This window comes from Genypterus blacodes, unplaced genomic scaffold, assembly GCF_046128005.1.
Source record: "Genypterus blacodes isolate CSIRO-AG114 ecotype Tasmania unplaced genomic scaffold, CSIRO-AGI_Gbla_v1 ptg000012l_1, whole genome shotgun sequence".
NCBI classification, from domain to species: domain Eukaryota; kingdom Metazoa; phylum Chordata; class Actinopteri; order Ophidiiformes; family Ophidiidae; genus Genypterus; species Genypterus blacodes.
This window is the reverse complement of record NW_027466826.1, coordinates 7477033-7504577: the sequence shown is the minus strand read 5'-3', so window position 1 is coordinate 7504577 and position 27545 is coordinate 7477033. Positions and strand designations below refer to the sequence as shown.

Genomic DNA, 27545 nt, shown 5'->3' with positions numbered 1-27545 from the left:
CATGAATGACTTGCGCTTTGACATATTCCTTCAAAGCACCCTTACTATGCTTTTTCGTGTCACAGAATTCTGAGAGTATTCAAACAAATAGTTGACATATTATATGAAACTACTTTGGCTATTGTCAGAGCTCATGTTGTGTTCAGGAGATGTTTCCACCTGCCTTTCTGCCATGTTCTTTTGTGTCTACACCTACATCTGTGTGTCCCTGTTTGCCAAAGATTGCTATAAATATTGTAACCGGTTTCTTGCAAAGGTGACTTTTGTGATGAATGGCCCTATGGCAGACGGGCCATGCAGCATTCTCGCAAGGGATGACGGCTGAAGCTGATTGTTTTTTGCCATGGTTATACACAGTGTACCCTCCTCCCACTCTTGACTTTGATTCTTATGATTCCCTCCACCCGCTTACCAGAGAGGAAGCTGGTAGAGTCTTCGAGGAAGGTGTCATGCCGGCCTAAACCCCTGTCCATCCTACGCTCGCTGGAGGAGAAATATGTAGCTGCCATGAAGAAGCTGCAGTTTGGTGAGTTGTCATATTTGCTTTTTGCCGTGTGCGTGCATCTGTATGTGTACATTTAGCTGTTTGGAGCTTTGACCAACCTCTTTACTCATTTGACATTGCAAGCCATTGATAATATTCATCCACATTTGCCTCAGACTGCCTTTTCTTCCTGTTCCTCCTTTTTGTCTCATCTCTCCAGCCATGTTTTTTTTAACGTTGCGATTGATTTTGCGAGCAGCTTGATGTCTGATATAACTGAAAGGGACATGACAGCAAACCTGTTTGTTTTGGTATGTGGGCAGCATATAAATAGAAGAACTGACAGAGGGAGACAATATGAGCATGGCATTTTGTAGCAGTCATTAAAGGACACCATTTTTTGATGAAGTTGAGTGGGCATAACATCTTAACTTAATATGATTCATCAAGTTATTCAATGTTTGATTGGGCTACTAAAGGCATCAAAACATTTTGTGCTGTCATCCAAATTTATTAGTATTCATTATTTAGCAAGAATGCCAAAACATGAGCGTAGCTGTCTGCCCACGCTAGCTGATTCGCAAAAGTATTTTTTATTAATGAATGATGCCCATAATGACTGAAATCAGACTGACATTGCTTTTCCTCCAACAAATCAGCATTTGCTACATGTTTACGGCATGAAACTTGAGTATTCATTATGCATAAAACTGAACATCCAATCAATACATGATGGTTGCATTGGCTGATTCTTACATGCATTATTGACTTCAGTAAAATGTAGTCAACATTTTTGCTGTGCATTTAAAACACGTTTAAGTTTGCACTGGGGGGTTGAGACATTAGACTACAGTTGGATCTACTACATACAGTAGTAGGTGCTGTAAACGGGAATAGGAATGGGATTTTCTGAGCAATGCAAGGACAAACTCCTTACGTTGTATTGGTTTTCTTTTGACAGACACCTTTGAAATGGTCTCAGAGGACGAAGACGGGAAACTGATGTTCAAGGTCAGCTACCACTACATGTCTCAGGTGAAGAACGCCAGCGATACAAACAGTGCAGCGCGATCACGCCGTCTCGCCCAGGAAGCCGTCACCCTGTCCACCTCTCTGCCCCTGTCATCCTCCTCCAGCGTGTTTGTGCGATGTGATGAGGAGAGGCTGGACATCATGAAGGTAAACTGCTACAGCACCACAGTTTGTGGGTAAACCATAGTATGTGCCACTGTTTTTTTTCCTACCATAAAACTTCTCATGGACAGCACTTAATCGTTCCCCTAGTGACATTTAATTAACAGCTCTCACCCCACAAATTGATGAACGGCAAAGTCTGCTTTCTTTAAATGTCAAATTCGTCATTTAGCTCTGTTTTGGCAAAATAACTAAAACTAAATTTGGCAGCATGCCCACAATGAAGGCATAATTGAAATGCACAAACACCTCACTGCATACAAATGTGCTTCTAATAACAGCATCTTTGTGTTATTAATATCCCTAACCTGTGGAGTGGGATCCAAAGAGGTTGTTGAATTTAGCGTGGCTTTTACAATATCACTTGGGATTTTGCTGGTGTAGAACCATGAAGCAGATCGTTTTGCATGAAGCAGATCATTTTGAAGAGCTGCTGCTGCTGGCACCACAGTGGGTTAGGTGTTGAAAACCTTGACTAGTTCAGCCAACAGTAATACTCACAGAAACTAACCAAGTAAACTTAGTATATCTGTCTGTCCTCCTAACTCCAGCCATCGACCCATCCCTCAGTCGGAGTCGCGCTGCCAGTTGCTTTCCGTCTTGCGAGCTTACTACTCCGGACTTACCCCACTTTGTCAGCAAATGGGAAGAGCAGTGGAAGTGCTGGGTCTGAATGTTCATGTCAAAATAAACTTACTGCATGAGTGGTGCTTAGGGCCCTCAAGAAATCTCACAGGTGTAGCTGCAGTCATCTCAGAGTGCAATCCCTGAGAATGCGCTCAGTGCCAGTGAGTAGTTCAGGATAAGATCAGGAAGGTTACATTTCATAAGATAAAGCATTTGCCTAGAATTGTCTAATTTGCCTGTTATACATTCTCAATTGTTGAAAAAAGATGTGACACTAATGAATGTAATTATTGGTAGGGATTTTGGTTCCCACATACATATATGGGTTGGCTAAAAATACAGTTATTCCTATTTGTTGTACTTCTTTTATTAATGAGCATGTCTCATGTAGTGAGGACATAAACTGCACTTTGCTCCGCACTTAGTGAGCATTGTAGATGTAAATAGTCTCCCCACTGGTTTTCCTCTTTAGCCTTATTGTTTATTGCGTTGTTGTGTCTGTGGAAAAGGCTGCAAAGGAGTTGATGAAATTTCTCCATTATTAGTTTGCCGTTTAATCGGGATTTACTGTTACGAGCATGCCCACCCAATCTTTAATTAACTCTTTCATTGTGATAACTATGTTTCCTTGGTTTGTTTGTATTAAGGTTTTTCTCCTCTTTGTGTCTGTAGGTTCTCATCACAGGTCCAGCCGACACCCCGTACGCCAATGGCTGCTTTGAGTTTGATGTATATTTTCCCCAGGACTATCCCAACTCACCACCACTGGTTAACCTGGAGACAACTGGCGGTCATAGCGTGCGCTTCAACCCTAACCTCTACAACGATGGCAAAGTGAGTTAACACGTCTGGGAGTCCAACTTTTTCAATATTGTAACAATCTAAATCAGACATCTGCCCTGATGGAATCACGATTAGCACACCAAAACTGTCTCCATCAAGCACCCAATATCAAATCACACAACAAATTTATGGAATTGGTGTCTTCTGTTATAGCAAACATTCTGTCACATTGAAGTGCCAAATTAGACAGCCTGTATCTCAAAATGGATGCCTTAGAGCTTATTGAGTTTATCTCAAGTTTGACACTTGGAAGTGGACGTCTCTTAAGGCTGATGCCCAACATGTTGTAATACATATCGCTCATATGCTATTGGCCCCGGCTTCCTTCCATCTAGGAGCTGCGGTCAAGCTCGCCCCATCTGTTGGACCTCATTAGGCAGCCTCTGACAGTCCACATGCATTTCCATAATGGGACTAGACAGCTGCTATAAGAAATACCTGAGGCTTGCTATTGGTGTTACAGGATGAGGAGGCAAGAGGTCATTCAGCACAGCAAAGAGGGAGGGAGGGATGGATGGATGGATAAATGGGAGAAAGAGAAAGTAGAGGGATAATAGGCTTGTTGCCACGGGGTGTGAAACTTTTTTTTTTTTATTGAGTTGAAGTTTTGAGCAGCTTTAATATGACCATATGCCCACTGTGCGAGCAACTTGACAGGTCACTCCATCCTGACTGTGTGATATGCAAAGGAGTCTAATTGGATCTATACAGTGTTCTGGATCATGTGTGTGATGTAAACGAGGAAGCATTTGTTCAGTATAATCAGCGTGGAAACGTAGCTTTCATGCCAGACAGTTAAACACAATTATTTCTACTGGAACCTGGAAGTCCCCCCAATTTAATTAAATTAAATTTTATATTTTTCAATTCATAGCAGCCATTTATATTTCAGACTCATCAAACCAAAATACAACAACATTGTTAAAATTGGTTTTCCTTTCTTCCACCTCAGGTATGTTTAAGTATCCTCAACACATGGCATGGGAGACCAGAGGAGAAATGGAACCCACAGACCTCAAGCTTTTTACAGGTAAGGCAGTGATCCGCCATGACAGATTCAACACAGTCACCTGTCTGATGGATCAGCAAGAGTCGTTTGTGTCAAAAGCAATAGTTAATCACTGCCCTGTCATTATGATGCCAGCGGCTCTGTATTAATGGATTTGGTGTTTTGACAGCTGACATGACGGATCCTTTTTCAAGTCAATTTATTATTTAGCGCTGGTGACAGTGTGTGGGTGTTAATCAAACCAAACAAAAACTGCTATCATTTGAACCTTCGGGTTATGCTATTCTTAAACACATCCCTCATTTTGAAGACAAAATGCGTTGGGTTCAGTTGCAGGTTTTCTTTCAACTCTATTGTCAAGATGTCAGACAAGTGACGTGTGGCTCTATTTTAAGCCACACTTCCCTAGTGATATTCTCTTTCCTGATGAAAAGATATTCGCTATTTGACTGTCTCATAATGGCATTCAGTAGGACTTTTACCTCATGGGAGGGGGTTACGTTGGTACAGAAATACATTCTGAAATCACCCTACAGCCCTGCAGGGAATATCGGCCTGTTCGCGCATCTGGATGAATACTCAACCACCTGAGCGCACCATGTTGACACCCACCCTCACTATTATTTGGTTGTTTGCCATGAACACACTCACATTTATTTCCATAAATATTGATTCTATGACAAGCAAGCCTGAGTCGCCGTAAATGGATCCCCCCTTCTTTTTTATAATGCCCTCATTTGCAGGATTGGAGTTGAGTTCATAGAGATGTCTCAATTGATTATCATTCCAGTTACAGTGCTACGGATCAATAATGGAAACTTGGGTGGTTGGTTTAGTCGGAGACACAGGACTGAGTAGGAATCAAGTGGTCATTAACTGGGGCGGATATCTGGTATGAAATCTGGTAACACAGTTTAGGGGGGAGGATCGGGAGTTGAAGGTCATTGGTATTGACTTGGATCATGTCCAATTCATCCAGCTCCACCATGGTCGGGGCCAGCAGGCAAGCCTCCAAGCCCAAGCTTGTCATTGTTGGTAATGAAGTGGCTTGGAGCAGACACTGTGATGCCGGGATGTGTCCTTAGTCTCCTTGAGACAGGCCAAAGCATTAATCGAGCTGTTAATAAACTTATATTGAACAATATATCTTTACGGGGCCAAAATATTCTTACTTCTGTCAGACATTCGCTAAGTGTCCTCCACTGCAGAGCTGATTTCAGAGACTCGAGGGTGGAGGACACAGAGACAAAGTCAGGGTACTTTCCAGTGCATCAGGATTAGACCTCATAGAAAGAAACTGTTGGAATGTAATTATTTAAATAATACCTTTTTGAATCCTAATTATTTTTTGAATCATATTATTATATATAAAGTAATGATTTTTTTCTCTCTCCTGTAGGTGCTAGTGTCGGTGCAGTCCCTGATCTTGGTGGCTGAGCCCTACTTCAATGAGCCTGGGTATGAGCGCTCCCGCGGCACTCCCAGCGGTACCCAGAGCTCTCGCGAGTACGACGGCAACATCCGCCAGGCCACCGTCAAATGGGCCATGCTGGAGCAGATGCGCAACCCCTCACCATGCTTCAAAGAGGTAAGAGCGCTGCATTAGGTCTTTGCACACATGCTTAGATATTCATTAACACCATTGTGATGCAGTTGTTGGTGTGAATTTGTCACATGGTTCATTATAATCATTGTAGGACAGAATGTAACAAAACATTATTTGGCGGTGCATCATGCTGCTGCCAGTGTGTTTTGTCTCTATTTGTGTCTGCTTGGGTCTTAATGGGTGAACGCATTAAGACAGGAATTTTAATGAACGTGTGTGTGAATGAGTGTTTTGCCTTTCCGTCTGAGAAATGATAAGTACCCTTTTAACGTAACATTTAAAATGACATGAAAGGGGTTAAAAAGTGGAGTTTTCAATCCAGAAATGTCAGCATTCAGACCTGGAAAAATCCAATACCAGATTATTTTCTTAATGTACTTTTCTCCTCTGTGGTCACTATCTCTAGATACAAACCTGCCATGATATTAATTTCACTACATACATCTGTGCTTTTTCGGTGCAGAAGTCAAAGCAAAGCCGCCCGTGGGTGTGGTTGGGCACCTTGGCTGATAATATATCCCCGTCTTATTAATTCCTTGGTAGATGATATTGTCTGGATGTCGGCCAATTTCTGCTCTCCTCCTCTCCTCCTCTCTGCTCCTCGATTTTTTTTTTTTATTTCCTCCGATCCTTTAAATGGACCGCAGTGAGACGGATGGTGGCGGGGACGATAACGATCATTTAACCTGCTCATCCACGGCAGGCTCATTCAGAAATGTCAAGAGTGAGGGACGCAGAAACAGGAGCTTTGGAGAAGAAAATGAGAGGAGGAGGAGGAGTGGAGGGGGACCAAGAAATATGATACAATCACCTTGACAGGGTTTCACAAAAAATCTGACTGTACAGTATAAAAACATGAACATTGTGTCCAAGATGTCATCAAAAGCTTTCTCAAAGGTTGAATCCGGATATACTAATCACTTCTAAAATAAAATGATAATGAAATAGTTTGATTTCATAATGAGAAGTGGTGCACGCCATTAGCTGTTGGAAGTTGTAACCCAGAAATATTGAATTTGGCATCAGCCTTTAAAAACCCGTATTGATTTAAAGCTCATATTTATGCTCTGGACATCTCCAGCTGAAAAAACACAACTCTACCTCGAGCAATTTCTTTCCTATAAAAGCAAATGGGCCACATCATCCACTTCACCTTCTCTATGTCCAAGAAAAAGCAGAGCCCATGATTTTCACGCTCAAGGTGCTTTTCAAGATTCCCATTGGTTTCCCCAACTGTTTTATTGCAATGTTTGGGAAATGTTTTGCACGAAAAGCAAATCTGAATGTGCAATGAGCAGAGGGAGAGCTACTTGCTGGTCATATTTCTGTGAAACTTGAAGGTGAATTGTAATCAGTATAGCTGGCCTCTACATAGCAGCAAGAACTGGATGGTTGGACCGAGAGTGGTAACTTGGCCTGTGCGATCTCTCTCTCTCTCTCGCACACACACAAATTCAATTAAGCTTGTGTGAGACACTCCTACGTGCCTTGAAGCCCTTTCGCAGTAATAAACATGGACACTGAAAGGAAAATAAATAACAGATAGGAATTTATTTTTGAGAGAATATAGTGAATGTATGAGTAACTGCATCAATGATCAATCATTGATTAATGCCCCTGGTAAGAGATTGAAACTTGCTTTCCTGGTGTATCCTCAGTGCTCTAGGACTTTAAGAATCCTCCCGCTGAGCTTCAGAGCAGCTTCTTGTAAAATCTTTCATTATTATTGTTAGAGCTTTGTCCAAAAAAACACAATTTTCCTCTTAACTAGTTTCTCCTCCACTGCCTCTACTAGTGCCTTTCTGCTCTTATGTGGCTCTTGTGTCCATTCATATTGGGGGGCTACCTTCTAAAAGACCTTCGGGCTGATTACAGAGCTATGGAATTGAGTGATTGCCTGTAAAAAGAGCCGGCATATATACAGTAGTTGGACTGTAGCCCTTTCATATAAAATATTAAATACGTGTGCTCTCTTGTTTTTATGTGTAACATTAAATGTCTAGTCCGTGCCAGGCCTCAGCGAGTCCCGTCACTCCTCCTAAGGAAGCATCTACAGCACTTTAATTTGTGAATGTGACTGTACTATGAGGGGTAGTGACAAACGTCTGCGCATTGAACAGTTGTGACGCCTGAGTGTGGATATGTGCCATATACATCAGCCTTCCATTTTTTGGCAGGCAAGAGTGAGTTTGGAATAACACAGCTTTCGATTTATGAATGGTTGTCAACTTCCGTCTATCCAGCTCTTCGCAGGCTGTCTGCTGGAGTGACTGAAAATCATTGGAGTTCCTCAATGCATCCTAGAGTTTTTGCTACATTTGAACAGTTTTCCTCTTTCTGATTTTGCTGTAAAATCATCATCAGAACTCCCTAATAACAACCTTTACTGTTCCACTGGAATCGCTCACTCTTGATGAATAACAGCAAGCTCTCAGCTGGCAACAGCTCCGCCACACTAAACCCGTCACCGACACTCGCATTTATTCATCATCTCGATCTCATTTCCAACAGTGGTACATCTTTAGCACAGCAAATGTTTTGCAATGCTGGATATTATGATCCAGCAGCAGCACAGGGTAGATATTTGACAATTTCCATTAATGTGTAACTTGGTGATTGTGAAAAATACCAATTCCATTTTTTCCTGCAGCTATAACAAAACTCTGCAGGTGCCGGTTATCAGTTGTACTCTTCATGGCCACCGCTTAATGTAAGATTGTCTTAGCAGGATGTTGGGATTTTGGCTCAGAGCAACTACTGCCATTAAATGAAGTGTGGATATTCATGTTCCTACGTGGCCCGAGGTGACATAAAGGCAAACGTGATGTTTATAGCCCAACTACAGTTAAGGCTTTTATTCTGCTCAAATACTTACACCATGCAGCCTCTACGGGCCTCTCGTTTGTTAGCGGTGTTTTCATCTTCCCTGTGACGATGCTGAATAGACACATCTTCTGAGGCAGGCTCCACTTTATTTCCAAAGACAAAGACATCTCCTCTACACCAGACTCATCTCTACCTGATTTTATTGTTGCCTTGTGAGCCTCCAGTGTCTGTGATGTTTTTGCTTGTAATGTTTTCTCTGCTTGTGGGATTGGAGGAACAACTTAAGACACAATGTTTTATTTTTGGTGTGGTTTGTGTGTGAATCCAATGTTTCACCAGCTATTTATAGCAGGGACAGATAGAGAATGGAGCACATGGTGATTCAATTATTTAGCAAGAGATTGTCAGGTGGAATTAAGGACAATGGGCTGCGTGTTGAAATATAGATTGTGTGTGAGAGAGAGAAGATAAGACAGAGAACACTTGTAAATGTGCCTTCTTGCTGTGTGCATGTGTGTGAAAGCGTACCCGACGTCTCCATATTCACATCAGCAGTGTGAAAGGGTCGTCGGAGCCATTGACAGGTGACAGACTTAACTGGCCCCGCATCATTTCAGGCCAATGGCATCAGACATTATAACCCATGAACCCTCGCGGTTTAGGTTGACGGTCGATGTCATGGGCTCAGACCTTTTTATTCATAGCTGTGACAATAGAAGGGGGGTGTATGACCGATCACGCTGTGTGAGTAGCGTGTAGGCCTTGATGAGAGCTGCACTTGATTCATCCCGCACTGTTGCTCAGATGATTCTGCTGCTGCCTAAGTTCATGTCAGCAAAAACACTCACAAAGTCCTGATGGTAGACTTTATTCAGTATCACATATTTACACGGACACACACATTGCTCTGCGGCGTATTCTGTATCGCCGTATTATTGATTGATTTTAGAGAGACCCTGTCGTTGCTTCGTCGAGCAGTTTAACTGGGTTCTCACTTTACTTCAGTGTGCATATGGGTGTGGAGATGGAACTGAGAGGAAGTTGGTATGTTTTCTTAGTTTAAGTGTTATTTTGGCTGAAGATCATCTAATCATAGGAGTGCAAAACACAACTGTAGTAACTTTCACAGGAGTGAGTTGGGATCAATCATTGCTTATTGTTCCCAAATGTTTCTATGGGAAAATCCCCTAGGTCACGTGAAGGAATGATTTTAAGTATAAAAGCGGTCAGTCAGGCTGAACCATGGTACCATAACAGACTGACACTCAGAAGACTGCTTGGCCAATACAGTGGCATATTTAGCTCAAACACTACAGCCGTGACCTGTAAGCAAGATAACATGATGATCGAAATTAAAAACAAGGTTGAGTCAGTGTTGTGACTCGTCACTCCAGCGGCTGGTAAAGTCGCCCCCACCCCCATCACTGCTGGCTGCCAGATGAACCGGTAAGATCCCAAAGCTTGAGCTCCTCTCACTTTTGACTGGAAAAGATGACATCTAAGCTGTGCGCCAGAAAGACAAGAGACTGAGTGGAAATCATTACCAGCTTCACCCTGGAAACCCTCTCATGTCTATGCCACTGTTCCTTTGAACTCTAAGCTCTGAGTTCATCAACAGTATTAGCTCATTAATATTACTGCCGTCTTAGTAAACCAATCCCAAAGGCAAGCTGTGATCATCCTGTATTGTTTTGGTGATACAAAATCAAGGCTTTGCTTTGATCAACAGCAGCTGTTAGAATTCATCCGAAAACTAACTAGAAAATGGAACCATTTTTTTAGTATGTAATTGATTGAAGAACAAAAATGTGGCCTTCAAATAATCTTTTTTATAATGGTTTAAAGTTACTCTTTCAATTGCATTCATTTGTATTTGTGTAATTGTGCCTTTGGGTCTTGGGACCTTATGTGTTGCATGGTGTAGTGGTGTGTGTCAGGGCTTTGGTCAGATCTCCTGAGGGTTTAGCACATTACTGGTGGAAAATGAAGAATCAGGAAACTCATAATGGATGCATGATGCCTTGACCCTGTGTGTGTGTGGAGCGAGTCCACACACTCGTTGACCGTCTCCCTCCCCGTGGAATAATGAGTGGACAGCATTACTTCAAAGGTCATTTTTTTTATCTGTCAGCTGGTGCTGACGCCAGAAGAGTGTGAATTCACGTATGTGTACATTTTTCATTCTACCTCTGTGTGTGTGTGTGTGACACGAATTTCCTAAAAGGTCAGTTGTCAAGATTCTCTAATCCAGTGTTTACATACGCTTCAAGATCACCAGTGGTTCGCATGTAGGCACGCCCATCTGTGATTGATGACCTCGTCCAAATACCAAAAGTCAAATGGCTGCTGCCCTCACCGTATGGAGCCCAGGGGAAAAGGCTCCTTTTAAACCAGGACATGTCCCGAACATGTCCATGCATAATGTCAAGCATGTAGTCCAGTCTCGTATCTTATTTATCATGGTCGTCATCGTGGCACTTACATGTTTTTGTTCTTGCTGTAGTTGAACGCTGTACATGTTCATGGCCCGGGGAAAGCTGCACAGTATGAGCAGTGGAATCTCGCAGTGGAGCTTCAGCAGCCACTGTTGTCGCGTTTAATACAGCACTGTGACCTTGAAACGTTCCCTCCCAGCTATGGAACATCTCCCACCTCTCTACATGTAACTTAAACTGCAGAGGGAATGGGGGTTGGGTCTTGGAAACAATATGTAGAGGTGGAGATGGGAAGTAGGGACAAAGATGGAATGACAATGAAGAGGGGTGAAGGGACATGTAGAAAGAATCCAGCACACCCGTGCTCTTTTTGCCCCCTATTTGGCTCTCCTCACATTGATCCTGCTAAAAAGCAAATCAGCAGTCCCCATAATATCTAATCCACTCCCCTCCACCACCAGAACAGCAGCTACAGACACATCGACAACACCACTCACTGCATACTGATGCGTCTGCCCTGACGACTGTTGCTAGGAAGTAGACTGAAGGACTGGGAAAAGCACAGTTGGGTGATGATGACTGACATCATTCATCGAGCAGTGTGTTTCATGTATGATGTCGGGGAGTGATTTAATCTCTGCTGGTGAACAGATATGAGCCACCTCAGGAAGATGGAGAGAAAGAGAGATGGAGAGTGGAAACAATTCTTTTCATCTAAGTCATTTACATGCCAAGTCAAGGGAATCAAAAGAAGAGAAATTAATAAAAGATGTGTACACTAATGACATTCTAAACATTTTCTTCATTGACTTCATCTGTCTGTGTGTTGTGTGCTTACAGGTGATCCATAAGCATTTTTACCTGAAGCGGACGGAAATCATGTCCCAGTGTGAAGAGTGGATTGCTGACATCCAACAGTACAGCAGCGACAAGAGGGTCGGCCGCACCATGTCCCACCACGCCGCCGCCCTGAAGGTACCCACCCACACACACTTCAACCCTCTGAAGGCACATCTGCTCACAAAAATAAATAAATAAACTTTCATTTAAGACCAAATACAAAAATAACGTCATGCCTAATGCATAAAATAAAATAAGGTTTCTACAAAAAAAGAAAGAAACTTGATGACTAGATATTTTACACATTATCTTTTTAAAAAATCATTAAAAACAGTGTTGCAGGGAAATCAATCAGGAATTCTGAAAAACATACTGGTATTGTGGAAAAAGTTATAATTCTAAATTCAGTATTTATTATGTAAATATGAAAATGTAGCTTTTTAAGTGCCAAATAATAAACGTGCATACAAAATAAAAGCTGAATGAAATGACAATGAGATTTGACTTCAGACTCCAGAAGGTTCCAATCCATGTCTTAGTCTCTTCTGGTGTAAATGCACAATTAGACTGAGCAAGCTGTCATAGATCATGTTCACTTTGTGTAAGGAAACGGTGTCAAACCATGGAAAACATGAAAGATTTCAGCAGGACATGGGGGGCAAAAGAGCAACATTAAAGTCCATCTTTGAGCTTGGGTTCAGAGGTAATTTGACAATGGTGTTTTTGCCGGCCAGAGCTCCTCATGATGGGCTCCTGGGATATAATTTGTCCGCTTATCTCGGAGATACGGTGTCGTCTTGAAATGGCTTAATGTCCTATTTTTGAAAGGTCAGCACCCTCATTGTTTATTATGGGTGGGTTCCTTTTGTGTTTCAGCCTACATGGCGCGCTCATTAACACTGAATTGGTTTCAAGGAACCCTGGGCCCTCAATAGACCACCTTAATTCATGTCCCCAGACGACTTCCCTCTTGAACGCACACACCGGCGCTGATAACAAACACACACACACACAGACTCTTGAGAACAATAACCAACACCCACAAACTCCTTCAGTCTTTTTTGCAGCTTTCTCCTCCCTTGAGCAGTAAATAACCACAATTAATCCCGCCTGTAAATAATCCCAGCTCCAGCGATAAGGACTGAAGGCTTAGCACAACTCGACTATTGTCTTGCAGAGCTGCAGTGCAGCAGGGCAGTGCAGACACGCTGGTTTGTTTACACTCATCTTCTTTTTGCATTTTTCAAGGGCTCTGTTTGTCCCTATCCTTATTTTCTTTTATATTAGAGTGTGCTCCAGCAGTAACACTTTGAAAAAAAAAAAAAAAGACTTCCTCTCCCACCTTTTGAAAATTGAATGATTTTGGGTCTTGGCTTCTAAAGTACAGACTATTCTAGAATTGCAGGCACTCAGAATAATGCTACATCCACGCCACAAGCTTTGCAAGTTTATTGTGGTAGGTTCAGAAGTTATTGACAGACTTTCACTGTTATAGCGCCACCATTGCACCTTTTTTACATGGGAATTTTTACAGAATGTTGTTACAATGCGCTTCAAGAACTCCTACATCCTCATTGTATTCCATATTTCCCACTACCTCTGTTATATCCAGTTCTTATTTTGTCCTCCACTGCCCTAATTTTACCAAAGCAATCAATAAAGGAACGCTCACAGTTTCTGACTGATGACCCCATTGGCAAAGCCAGACTCTACTAAAATAGAATCACAGGACATAGTTGTGTAAGCTTGTACTGGGTTCTTCGCACTCCATTCGGTGTTGCATGGCAGTAATTCCTAAACTGAGGGGATGTGGAGACATGGGGGCCATTTGATTGGTCATAAAGGTGCAGATGTTCGTCCCTCTGACCACACAGATAAGGAAAGATGACCACACACACAATAGTGTCCCGTTGTTGCAGTGTCTGCTACATGCTTTACTGCCCTGTGTTCAAGTAGCCCAAAGGCACTGTCCCTGTCCATTGGACCAGACATTTATGATACCTCCTGGAAATGTATTTAAAAGTAGAAATTTAACAATAACATGGTGTAGCCGATGTGTAACAAATGTAAAAGAGCATTTAAGATGAATACAGTCTTCAGTTCAAATCGCGTTTTTTTGAAGATTGAACTTGGAAATTGCAGTATTTACTTGCTTTCCCCCTGTAAGATACATTCTTGTTGAATGGGTGAAGTTTTAGTAAAGTTATAAAATATTAGTGATGAAATGTTAAATTAATTCTTGCCTTTTTGGTTTTGACAGCTGGCTTTTATTTAGGTCTGTGTATTCTGCTGGCATTGTTCCAGATCCCTAACCTTATGTTAAATTCATCTGTGAGAAAAGTTTTATCATCCCTGGTTTACACATTCGAGTAAATCATTTCACAGTGCATAATATAGGTCAGAACACCAACTTTGCTAGTTTGAAAATCAGAAATGCTCATGTATGACCTTTGATAAGCATCAATTCATTCCCGTAATCAGCGGAGAGTCTCAAGTTTTATGTGGTCACGTATGTGCCTACGTTCAGTGTTTGTGATCATGTTCTTCTTCTTCTCTGAACAGCTCAAGCGTTGGATAATTCATGCATTCCTGTCATCTCAATCCTGACCCGCCTTTGTGTTTCCCCCCACGCAGAGACACACAGCTCAGCTCAGAGAGGAGCTTCTGAAGCTGCCCTGCCCCGACGGCCTGGAGCCCGACAGCGACGAGTTCTCAGAGAAGAGCGCGGCCCTCATGCTGAAGGAGCTGCCCGGCCAGGACGCCGAGAAGCCGAGCGGCAGTCAGGACGGCCACTGTAGCGAGGGACAGCTATGAGTCTCCGCCCACTTCCTCTTCCCCCCTTTCACCTCGCCCTCCTCCCCCCTGCATCCTCAGCCCTCTCTCCTTACCCCCCACCCCCTCATGATTGTTACTATCGTTATTGAAAACAGACTCAATGGCTTCGGCTTCCAAGCACAAGCCACCGTTTTGTCAATATTTGTATGTAAAAATCTAATAGCATAATAGCAGAAAATGAGAGGGGAAGCGGGGAAACAAAAGGCAAGGAAACACGATGAAACTGAGACGAACTCGGACCTATGCTATGCCCTTATTGAAAACATTTGACAAAAACTTTTATTTACCTGTAAAAGAGTGTAAACATTTTGTGCTTTTTTCCAATTGTGAAATAACCACTGATTGGTATGTTATTAAAACTTGTTTATGTATACATAATGGAAGAGGAAATTACAGATTATATAAGGGAAACTACCTTTAGAGAAGAATGTTTACTGAATGTTAATTTCCTTTTTTTCTTTTTTCTTTATGACTGTTAGAGCGAGAACAGTTGTAATCAAGGATATATTGGTCGTTTCTTTAAGGATACTATTTAAAAAAAAGCAAAACAAAGAAAAGGAACACGCACTTAACCGAAACCCAAGAAAACCCTTCTGGTCATCCATTGACATTGCTTCATTTGATTTCTTCTAGGATCATAGGACACTTCTTCAGTAAAGGCTGAGATGGACATTCTTGAACACTATGTTATCTCTTTTACAGGCTCCTCAGATAAAAACATTAAAACAAAAATGCTATGGAGAAACATTTGTTTGCCTCTCGGAAATTCTCAATGACAGCTGCAGACGCGACCTCATTTACTTTGCTCCGGTAATTACGCAACATGACTGTAGATCGTAAGAGTCGGGGACTGTACGTTCAAGATACACATGAGAATTGTTCTATGAAGGCTTGTGCATGTGTATGTGTGTTTTATGTGCGTGTGCAACAATCCTTAGTGAGATACAAAGCTGTGATGTGCCTTTGATCTACACCGTACCACCAAATACTCCAAACGAGTACCTTTACTGGTTTATTTGCTATTTCTTACAAATTAATAATTATTCTGCTCCATCTGACATTAAAAACTGCTTTGATCTTTTTTATTATTTGATTCCAGTGAACAAAAATGCACTTTCTATTTTACTCACTCCTAGAACAGTCACATACTCCTTTTGCTAGGACATTAAATGGAGCTTGAAACTACGGATCGACTGTGCAAATGCTTCTTTCTGGGTTGTAGGACAGGGTTTCAATTTCAGAATTCTGACCAGAGGACGAGCGCTTCAGTGGAGGGACCATACATTTCCATGGAAACTAACCCAAGCAATGTTTTGGGCTTCAAATCGTTTTTGTCAATCTTTTCTTATTTCACTTTTTCATCCATCTGTCGTCTTCACTGCATGCGGTAATGTTTTGATGAAGGTCTGGGATGCACTTTATTGTTCGCTCAACCTGCCTGATCTGCTTTTACTTCAGAAGTCAACATTTACAAATAGTGATTGTATTAGAGGTTATGATGATCTTGAGTTCAGAACACAGAATTTGAACCAGCAACCACTCCAAAACTCTGAACGGCCACAATTATAGGACTGAACAAACTCATTTGACCTTTAAATGCTGAATTAATTCATGGACAGAGGCGAGGAAACGGTCTCATTCCTGACTTCTGTGCAGTTGAAATGGTAATGTGCTGTTCAGAAACTCTTACCTGTCAATCACAATCGTATTTAAAGAGCTGAATGATTCCAGAACATAACGTACTCGCTTCTTCCTTTCCTAAATTTCCAATAAGATCTGAGGGCAGAGGCGCTATTAAAGCAGAAGTTTCATTGGGTTGGTTGAACGCTGATGAGACTTGGCTATCATCATGGTCGGCACATGAAAAAATGTACACATAACTTTGTATATGTGTGAATTTATACATTTCTTGCAGGAGATTTGACCAAGAAGGTTAAAAGTCCAGGCTGTTGGAGAGGTATGTAAGCAATCACAACCTTATACTTGATTCAATATGCAACCAGTCTTGTGTATCCAATCTACAGCTTCAGAAAGTACCCAGATGTTTACCTTTATAATGGTCTAAAAATCAATAGAAAGCATCACTTTGACAAAGCTAATATGTATTGGATGGAACTGTATTGGCTTGCATCCCTATGTAGATGTTCATCCTGTTTTGTTTCTTCCTTCAGGTTTCTCTTCACACTGGGAAATTCAGTTTACTGGACACGATTCCCAAAAACTCTACAACTCCACAGGTCATAATGGTTCAGAGGCCAGAGTGAGTCTTGGATTGAGAAATACTCCCTAGCTGTAGAGAAAAGTTCACAAGAGCAGAGACGCTTCCATCATTGTGAAATACTGATTTGTTGACCTCCCCAAAAGACAATCAGTCCAGGATTCAAAGCAGCCATAACTCAACCGACAGTCAAAGTCAATGGGTTCTTAAGAGTGCAAGCTGATTACAATAAAGCACTTACATTACATTACATTACATTACATTACATTACATTACATTACGGTCATTTAGCAGACGCTTTTATCCAAAGCGACTTACAATAAGTGTGTTCAACAAAGGTAGATAAAACAAATTGGCTGCTAGAATGCACTGAAGATATGACACAAAATTTTGCAACTGAAGACGCTGGTCTGTTGCGCAAGGTTGTTCAGTGGTGCAAAGTACCATAAATCAAGTCTAACCTTCACAAACTAGCACCCATTGCATGGAACTGCATTGGCTTGCATCATACGACAGTAGAACATAGAGTAAAAAATGGTTACAGTTTTGTTCACATCAGATTCCGTGTAACATTCTTTAACTTTATAGCACAGTTGCATCCATAATCTGGAGGGAAATGATGGATATAGGAGCAAATAGAGGTGTATAATCTGGCATGTTTGAGTAATTTAGTCCAAAATGGCTACCAGTCTTCTCTAAACTCTCTTGATACCCATCTCTTCAACGGCAGAGTTACATTCTCTGACTGATGAAGTGATGTCATTTTTATCACTTTTCTGTTTGTATTGCGTGAGGATTGTCACCCATTTTATTTTCAAAATCCATACAATTTACAATGTAGATTTTAAACAGACTAGTTCGGAGTCTGTTTTCTTAAATATTTATATGTAAGTATTGGTGTCAAGTACTATTTGCTCCAGTATTTGCAGACCCTGGGAAAAAAAGTATATGTAATCTAAACATAAATATAAAAGATCAACGCTCTTGCATGCGTTCGTTACTAATTTTATATTTTAAATTGGAAAGATTTGATCAGAATTACACATAATATGGATTTGAACGTGTCATCTTATCTAAATCATGGATATTAGTAGTTTTTGACATGCAGTCCGTGAAAATGACCGCACCCCCCCTGAGAGAGCCTGATTACTTTTCCCACAATGCAACGCGCATCTGTCATGGCTGCTCACTGATGCCACTTTACACCACATGGGTTAGGAATAAACATTTTATTTTCGCCGTAAAAGAAACACCGACTCTCTCCGATCAATCGAGCGAATAATCGGCGACACCCAAGAACGCCGTCTGCCGCTGAGAAGAAGAAGAAGAAGAAGAAGAAGAAGAAGAGATCCGGATTCAACGAGCGATCGAGAGGAGGATGCCGCTGGACGTGGAGCTGTGCGTCCTCAGAGGGTGTTTAACAGGCAGCGAGGAGGCGGCATGGAAGCAGAACATCCTCACATCTGCAGGTGAGCTAACACTGTTTGTTTTGGTGGGGGTGTTTCACCACCGAGTAGAGGATTCCCGTCACGTTAGAGATCATCCACTGACACCGAGCCGGGCGCGTTTGGAAAGCCGCGAGGGGAAGCCTATTTCCCGGCTCTCTCCCTCGCGCTCCTCCCGGTAACGCTAACACTGCTCGGTATGACGGTGAGTAAATGTAATACCCTGGTTATGGAAAATGTCTTATTATTGCACCTCTAAAGTTTATTAATACCTGATTGACAACTACAAAGCGTCGCGGTTTGGCTGCGATATGTTGCTGCTCCGGTTTTGTTTTTCTTCGAACTCCGAACGATATATTGTCGATTTATTTTATATTTGTTTTAAATGCGAAATCAGGCACGACACGAAATGGCACTAATGTTGTTTGAATTGTCGAAAACAGCTTTTCAATTCGGGATCTATGCAACGTATGTGTTTATTACGAGTCAAATTTAAAGGTAACTTTTGTAGTTGACCAGCTGACATAAGCTAATTTTCTGTATTTATCCGCCATAACCGTCCTCGTCGGCGTTGAGTGTAGAAATCAGTCATTTCCAGGTTCAGTTCGGTTCGGCGTTTTTGATAAACGGCTACGTGATCAAACGCGACAGATAAATTATTTTTTTTGTATCACTTTCTAAGTCATATTCCGTAGTTTTGTGGCATTAAAGCAGATGTTTAGCTGGTGTTAATTGGCGTGGCTGATGTCACGGTGCAGCTGTTGTAGCGGAGTGTAGCGCTGCTGTCAGCTGGAGAAGAGCTTTCATTTCAGAGATGTCACCACTTGAATATGTTTCCAGTGTAACGCCGCCACATGTTGTCCCTCTCTCTCCTGCTCTGTCTGGGTGTTTGTCTCTGTTGGTGAAGTTTCGATTCCTGTTGTTTCCTGGACCACAACACGTCTCTAATAAGTATTGGTGTCTCATTAATTTGGTTGGCAGATGGAGGGAAGTGTAGTTCCATGATGGGCCGATAGTTTGACATTAATTGCTGTCTTTGCTGTTGTCAGAAAGGAATCACGTCTGTATTTGTTTCCTTTTGTCAGAAATCAGGCTGACATTGGCATCTATTAGTGTTGATGTCCTATTAAAACATCATCCAACGCAGGAGCCTAACTGTCTAAGAGTGCATACCTCCGCCAAGGCTGAGTAGTCCTTCAATTATAATTCCTAGATTACTGGCTGTCCCATGGTCACACCCTTCCCCGCTGACAAAGCAACCAAGCTGTTGTTCTACCATGTCCTGTTCCAAAATGATTGACTTTTAATTAAAGGTTTGTGGTTGTAGCGCCACCATCAGGTTGCTTGATGTTTTGTATTTAGCACACATGTACGCCATGTTTGGTTACAGTCCACTGATTCCTTGGAGAGATGCAGCACTTGATGCAGAATGAGCCACGCCCATGAAATTTTAGAAGCCAATTAAATCATAATGTTAAGGATTATCAAAAAACCAAGATACAGGTTTTGTCCAGCTTGGTCCAGACATTCTGCATTTAAGATTTTGTGACAATTAACCCAAAAAATGCTGGAGGACAAAACCTTTTAAATGGCAGAAGGTCTAGTTGGGGACAAATGGCTGTTACATGCAGATGGACAGAAAGAATCCAGGGATAAGAAGAAGTTGCCGTTCAAAAGTTATTGGGCGGAAACATGAAAGCTGTTATTACAGCGCCACAATCAGGCTGACCAGGAGCAGAAGTTAATAGATTCCTTGCTGGATGGTGGCCTTATGCAAAGTATTTTTATTGAAGAAAGCATCTGAAGATATAACAACGAGCCTGCGGTTATAAAACAGTAATGAGATTGTTTTTATACACTGAGTGGGAAAAAGAACCATAATGAGAAAATATGGACTACAAATGAGGAATGGGTGGGAAGGGAAACAAAGCTAGAGCAAGGAAACGCAAACGGTTCTGATGACATGCTCTATCGTGTCCAACCTGGTCTGATGGATTTGACTGAAATCTTTCATTAACGTATTGGAGGCAGGGAATATTGCCTCATCAGTGATTTATTGGTATTGTGTTTCTGAGCAGATGTGCATTCATTCAAGTTCCATTTCCTCTCATGTTTTGCTATTTTGAAGTGTGAATTCGTCTTACTGTCATCCCTGATGACAGTGTTTTCTGTGCATTAGCTTTCAGTACCACTGCAGTGGTCACAACACCACCAACACAATTTAAGGAATATCAATAGATCTTCTTGTTAGATGTTCTTGCTTTCCTTGCACTCAAATATTTATCACAGTTGGCCTCGTAAATCCTGTATCAGTAAATAAAATAATGAAATCTGCTGCAGCACCCTGAGGTGAATGCCTCTTCATGCCAGTTCTTTTTCAGAGTTGGATAAATAGTACATTTTAGCATCTTTTAATACGTTTCAAACTAATTTAACAATGAAACGCCCTCTTAATTCTGAGCAGGGAAATGACTCGCACGCTTGCTGCATCCCTTATGCACGCTGCAGGACTGCACGCTCTCTTCGCCTTTGCAGACAACAGTGAAAAAGATGAACGTGCTGTTTGTCCTCTCTGGGCTGGAGCTCGATTAATTTTAGTGTGGAGCGCACCGGCCGCATGTCTTTAAATTAAGAGAGAGGTGTTTCTAAATTAACCACAGGCACCAGTTTATGTTACTGCCTCGTGTCTCTAAAGATCGTCAACTTCAGGTTCTCGTCAGACCTCCTTCATCACGACCGGCATCCTTTGCTTCCCATCAATTCACTGAAAACAACAAGGGGAATCTATAATAAATCCCATTTAAAAATTAAAGACCTGTAGGACAGTCATGGGGATCACAGCAGCTCAGTGTTTAGCACCGTATACTCAAAGCAGGTCTCCAATCTCAGCTCGGGTCCTTTTTTGTGCTCCGGCTTCCTCCCACAGTCTTAAGAGATGCAGCTGAATCCGATTCTCAGCCCTGGGCTAAACTGAACTCCTGTCTCCACATAGCCCAGGGCCTAGCTTCACTTATCTTATATTGACCCAGTGACTTACAATAATTAAAACCTTAGCTGATGGCATTTTCTTGCACCTTCTGAGATAAAAGCCACTCTTGTTCCTCTTCACGTTTGATATCTGCTTGTGAATTTTGTTTTCCTTTTCTGCACAGGCTTTATAGTCGTGTGTGTCTGTGTACTGCACCGTGTCACTGCACCATCAACATCAAGCTTATCACTGCAATCTCAGGCTGAAGTTGTTAAATAGGAATCGGATGAAATGAATGTACATGATGACTGTTACAATGTCAACCTGATTAAGAGTCCTAGAGTGGAAAAAGCCTCCATTACATCATTCGGATCATTATGGGACATTACACTCTGCATTGGACCCCAGACGAGTGACATTATGCTGGGTTCAGTTTTGTGGCTCGTTCTACAAAAGTGCTGTATCTCGTGAATGAATCGATCGACTGTAACCGCCATATTTTTGCACATTTGCACTCCGATAGAAGAACAAGAATGCCATTCCTGTCAACAGTTCGGTGACCCTCGCGTCGTAGAATCCCAAATTGTACCTGCGCCCTTTTTGTTTTAAGCGAACTTGTAAAAGCACTCGGGCAGAAACATTAATTTACTATACCGGGCTAAAGTCTGAAAACTTGTGGTGTGTGTAGCGCCTCTCTGATTGCATTCCTGCCTTCATCCGAACCCTCGCTTGTGCAAGGTGAAGACAACAGCCTCCGCACTCTCAGAAATCCCTTATAGTTCATCTAAAAATCTATATTGCTGCTCGCTCCTCCGCAGTGTGTGCAAACTCTGCTCACCGCTGCCTTATTAACTGCAGCTCGTGGCTTGAACCTTTATAAATTATGGACTAATTTGAGGGCCTCTGCCTTGTTTTCCATAATTGCTGCCATTTCATCGGCAGCGCTAAAGAGTTGCTGAAATGTCATTAAACATGTGGCCATACCTCAGGCTTTCATTTTCCTCCTCATAAAGTCTAGAGCCTTTCTCTCCTCCTTGTCCTTTCCCTCCCCTCCCGGTGTGTTATTATGGCAGCCCCTGGGTTTCATTAGACCAGCGGTGAGATGAAAATCTCCACACCTCCTTTACAGCGCCGGCAATTGCTTATTAAAGCCAAGGGGACAGTTAAGGGATCATGTTACTGGCCTGAAGGTGTGGCTGAGCCAGGAATCTGTCTCCGTGTCACGCCTGCGCCCGAGTGCGAGCAGAGCCGAGTGACCGCACCTTTGACACGGAGGGATGGAGTCGAGAATTGGCAGTCCGTCGCATTCTTAAGCAAAATTATGTCTAGTCAAGAGGACCCAAGTGACCGAGCAAAAACACAATAACACACAACGTTCCTTCATCTGCAGTCGTGACGGCAGTATTTCAGGAAGGCAACCGATGACCTGAACCAATAATGAACCCTTTTTGTTATTACACGGAGGGATTCAGGGGCCATTTCCTTCAGTTTGTAATCACATCTACTTGAAACTTAAGACCTAGGTAACGATTTCATCATGGTGACAAGCGTTTTAGGAAACACGGTGTTTGTAGTTATGGTTACTGTGTACCATCTGCTGTGTTCTGGCCTTGTGCACTTTTTTGCTTCTGGACACACAGTCTGCATAATTTAAATGAGTCTTCTTTCACATTATGCTGTGTCTTTATTTCAGGAAATAAGCCATATGTCTGGCAGGGACACCATTAAAGCCTGCATGCGTGTTCCTGTTAAGCCCTCATCATGATTCATTGACAAGAAGTTTTACCGTTCTGAAATTGTATGAAATGGCAACAGATTTATCCGTTAAAATGTATTAAAAAGTATTACGAAATTGGCAAGCACAGATAAGTTTTCTTAAATTATTATTGTGCCTTCAAGGTGGAGGGTACGTGCCTCTACCGCTTTTGGACAGGTGCTGTATAAAGTAAAGGAGTTTGGCATCTCCACCTCCACTCAAGACAAAACACTCTTTTTTGCTTTTGACTGCTCAATTCCAAAAACAATCCAGTAATGTGTGACCGATCTGCTAACCCAACGGTATTCAAATATTCAAGACTTGGAGGTCCACTCACTTAAGTTTCCACAGTTGCCTCTGAACCAGGAAAGGGCGGAAAGGACCGGTGTGTATGTTCCAAACACTGCAGTGCTGTGTGCACAAAGAGCATTAATCATCAATCGGAGAAGTGATTCCTTGTTGGTGTAATGTCCCGATGTAGACGGTGATATAAAGGTTATTAGTTAGTTTGCTGCAGCACTGACTTCCTCACTGTAGCCTTAGTTGGGGATGTTGATATATAGACATGGCTGAAGGTTTTGGTACAGTTCCAATAAAAGAAACAACACAATTTCCTCTGAAATAAGTTGGAAACGTCAAGGCGCTCGGAGATTGTCTTTACCTTGAGCATGCTTGCCAATTATTTACTGCCTTATCTACTTGGACAACTCTCTCCTATTCCATCTCTTCTCTCTTTAGTGTCACGCACACGATGGAACCAAACGGCACAGGCAGACCTTTTCTCCGTTTTAAATTGGCCGAATGACTGATTGTAAGATTGAAGACTCCTGTGACACTAATAAGAGAAAATGGTCTGCTCGAAATATCACGACATTCCAATTATCTATTATCGCTCCTCGGGGGTATCAGCAATTTAGTCCAGCCCATTTTCATTTGTTTTATTATTTAAAATAATATGTTGCCTAGAAAATGGAAAGCAAATGGTCAGTTCTGTTGAAAATGGAATTAAGAGTAGTGGATGCCAATTACTTTTGTCAGTTTCATCTCATTTAAGAGAGTTTTTTGGGCTTTTCTTATTAGGGTACCAATACTTTTCCGGATTAAGAAGCCTTTCAGTCTGTCTGCTAGTTGAGAATACTAGCCTACCAGAACCCAGACTCCTCCCCTTTTACACGCAGGTGCTTTTATGATGTAACTTTCATGTCAAACATCTGTCAACATACTACAGCATCACTTTGATGTGCAACCACTGCGGGGGAGATGATTACTGGGCACAAACAGCAGCTGCAGCGTCGACTCGAAATGGTTTGGACTCCCCAACGGGCGAAAGAGGAGTTTGATCAGCATTCAAAGCGTGTTGAGCTCAGGATCGGCTGAATGTTCTCGCACAGCAGAATGTTAACAGATTTCTTCTTTTCGGACAAGAAAGCAAATACAGGGAAGCCTTTAAGCCATCGTTGTTTCTCCGGAATTTTCTTCTCCGCTTGTGTCAGGACAGTAACCACTCACTTATTTTGTGCGTGTGTGTGTATATCATGACTTTCGGAGAGGAAAATTTCAGTGAGCTTCCTCGAGTAATCCAGGCTTTGTGCTTTGCTACGCTGCTCAAACAGCAGCGCTCTTCCTCCTCTCTCCTCTGTTCTCTCCCTCCTCCTCTCCGCTGGGGGAACACAAGAACACAGTGCAATCAATGCTAATGAGCCAAGCCAGTCTCCCTCCTCAAATAAAAACCTAATGAAAGCCAGGGAGATGTTGAAGCCGCTCATACAAGCAGCAGCACAATTATTTCTGGTTGAGGAGCCCGGGCCTCCATCGTTTCATAAATCAACATTTTTCACCATATTGCCATCGCCCCGCTTTGCTGGCCCTCTTTAACACACCACTCAGTGTGTGTGTGCCGCTGTGGGTGATTGCCAAGCACGCATACACTATATGCTTCAGCTGTGGGGAATGGTTCAGTATGCTCATTGACTTAATGAGAGTGTGGAGTGAGATTAAAAATCACCGCAAAACAATATCGGACAAATGGGAGGGAGGGGAGAGCGCACACTTCATCTTCCATGCCTGCTTGTCTATGGAGGCTCTCGGGGGAAACAAACGCATGGGCACGGCCCCCGAGCTCGGCGACCGTCCAAATCTGGCAGGACGTGTGCAAGCCGGGCTCAGATGGTCGTGAATTCGAGCTCGAACACAGACATTTGGTTGCGGTGGCAGTATGAAGCTTGTTTCACACAGGTAGCATGTGGCTGTCAGTGATCAGGTGTCTTGAGAAAAGAAGAAAGACTTTTTGTTGTTACGTGATGCCAATTGATGAATCCCATCTTCACCTGTTGTTGTCAATGATCCATGCTTTGGTGTTTGTGGTTCCCAGTGGCGGGCCCTCTGCTGCAGGCGTGCATGGATGGAGAATTTGAGGCTTTCCTGCTGAACCCCGAAGTCCTAGATCTGCTGAGCGGAGACGGCTGCTGTGAAGATGGAGAGGACATCGAGGCCTTCCTGGAGAGACGGGTCCTGCTGTACCTCGCCGGTGCCACCAACGATGACGAGGCCGACAGGTAACATCGCAGGATGGGGCTCGACACCGAATGCTCTGCTTCTGCTTCTGATAATGGCAACCATTAAAATGCATTGGCTAGAAAATTGGAAATTTTTGTGTTACATGTGCTGGGTGCAAACATGACACGCCCCATTTCCTATGCAGTGCACATCCTTGTACAAGATCGTCAAACCTTTGAGGGTAAAAAAAAAAAAAACCTCATTCATAATCATAATGGAAATCCAGACGTCAGACCTGATGAGGACGGTTGTTTTTCTGTTAAGCAGGGAGTGGAGTGTAACACAAAGCTGTTTTTATGAGCATTCATTCGTGCTCCTTTTTGCCGCCTCTATTCCTTCTGTCATGAATTATTAATTTTTAATAAGGACAGTTTAAACATCTTCCTTCTCCCTCTCGGGCAGGGGGGAGAGGAAGGTCTCTGGGTAAATCTGGGATGCAGCACGCATCGCTTCTCCCTTCCCCTCCTCGGGATTGGATCCATCTTCCTTTTCTTCTATCGCCTCCCCTCACTTTTTTCAACCTAATAGAAAGGCAGCTAGGCTTGTCGGTGCTCGCCGCCGGTCCTTAAACTGCCGTAATTGCACACAGAATGAGGGAGCAGCTTAAATGCACTGTTGACTGTGTTTGTGTTTGACCACCCTCTGTGCCCAAGTGACCCAGCAACCAGCGCAAGGAGTCTTTTCAAAGTGTCAGTTTTATACCTCTCTGCTACAATCATCTCTCTGAATGAAGTGGAACACTTCTCGGCTTTTAGTTCTTTGCCCATAAAATTCCCACAAAAGGGAAAGGTCAGTGCCAGTCAGTAGACCGTTACTCTGAGCCGTCACCTTTATCCTCTGATGGAACGTTTTTCTACCCTGATGCCAGTGGACTCCTAGACATAACTCCTACACAGCTGAATGTGTCGGTTCGGCATGTCATTCCCTTCAAAAGGCACTCGAGTGCAGATCTGTTATTAGAAAAAAGAAGAAACAGCATCTCTATCACTCAATGTTACATTTTTCATGGAATTTTGTGATTATCATTTTCACTCATCTGTCTGTACGGTTATGACTCATTTCAATGTGTGTCTCTCTTCCCTCCTGATCCAGGGAGCTGACAGTGATGCTCCTAGCCGTCACTTGCCTTAATGCGTTTGCTCAGAGTAACTGGACCGGTCCTCCAGTGTCCATCCATGTCCCCGACCTGCTGCCCCCGGCTCTCGTCTCCTCTCAGGTACGCCGCCGCCGCCTCACTACTTTGCATCATCAAGTATCATCTTGGTTACCACAGAAACTCCCCCCTGTACCAACGTGAAACGGCAGCAGCTCGGCTTCATCTCAGCCTTGTAAATGTTACACTTCACCTAATTTTACTGAAATATCACCACATGGGCTACAAGGCGAATCCTGCCCTTCCAAATCGCGCTGTCGTACTGTAAAGTTAAAGGTTCACACCTCTGCTGATTAGTTTGTACAGAGTCAGAGCAGAGCCAAGGAGAGCTGTGGAGAAGGGACGATGCAGGAGAAAGTGCCCAGTAATGAAGCATCTCTGGGGTCCTAATTACACCAGGTTGAGGAAATTGCTTCCTCTTGGCACTGCAGCACCGAGAGCAGAGCGGCGCGCTTCATACAGCCATTACACCAGAAGAGAGGGCCATTCCTTTTATTGGAGTAATTCCTTTGGCGTGGATGATTTATCGGCGCTGTCACACGCAGGAGCCTGGATTATAAAGCAGGTCCTTCACACATGCGTGACAGCCCAGGTGAGCGAGAGGACAAACGTGGCGGAGCTATTGTCATGTGAACTTAATTCATCGAGGGACTGGAGCATATGAAAAAGTTCCGGGGGTTCTCTTTCTCCCTACTGTGTTAGGAAAGCTGACAATGGTGGAAAAGCAGAGGATCCGGATGCAAACGAGTA

At 42.8% G+C, this 27545-nt stretch overlaps 2 protein-coding genes across 9 annotated transcripts in view; both read left to right on the top strand.

The window, feature by feature from the left end:
- The window catches only part of birc6 (baculoviral IAP repeat containing 6), a 79162-nt gene extending 63276 nt beyond the window's left edge, over window positions 1–15886 (top strand). For all 8 annotated transcript variants that reach the window (XM_076164320.1, XM_076164344.1, XM_076164336.1 and 5 more), the window contains 7 exons: window positions 416–526; window positions 1446–1663; window positions 2978–3139; window positions 4101–4178; window positions 5557–5745; window positions 11865–11999; window positions 14499–15886. In XM_076164320.1, coding sequence (XP_076020435.1) covers window positions 416–526; window positions 1446–1663; window positions 2978–3139; window positions 4101–4178; window positions 5557–5745; window positions 11865–11999; window positions 14499–14678 — 1073 coding nt within the window. In that variant the 3' untranslated portion in view covers window positions 14679–15886. The remainder of the gene's footprint in view (window positions 1–415; window positions 527–1445; window positions 1664–2977; window positions 3140–4100; window positions 4179–5556; window positions 5746–11864; window positions 12000–14498) is intronic.
- A 2203-nt stretch (window positions 15887–18089) lies between these two features.
- ttc27 (tetratricopeptide repeat domain 27) overlaps window positions 18090–27545 on the top strand; it is a 45747-nt gene continuing 36291 nt past the window's right edge. Inside the window, exons 1-3 of the mRNA XM_076166422.1 lie at window positions 18090–18386; window positions 25458–25641; window positions 26735–26858. Of these exons, the coding sequence (XP_076022537.1) occupies window positions 18296–18386; window positions 25458–25641; window positions 26735–26858 (399 nt within the window). The 5' untranslated portion in view covers window positions 18090–18295. The remainder of the gene's footprint in view (window positions 18387–25457; window positions 25642–26734; window positions 26859–27545) is intronic.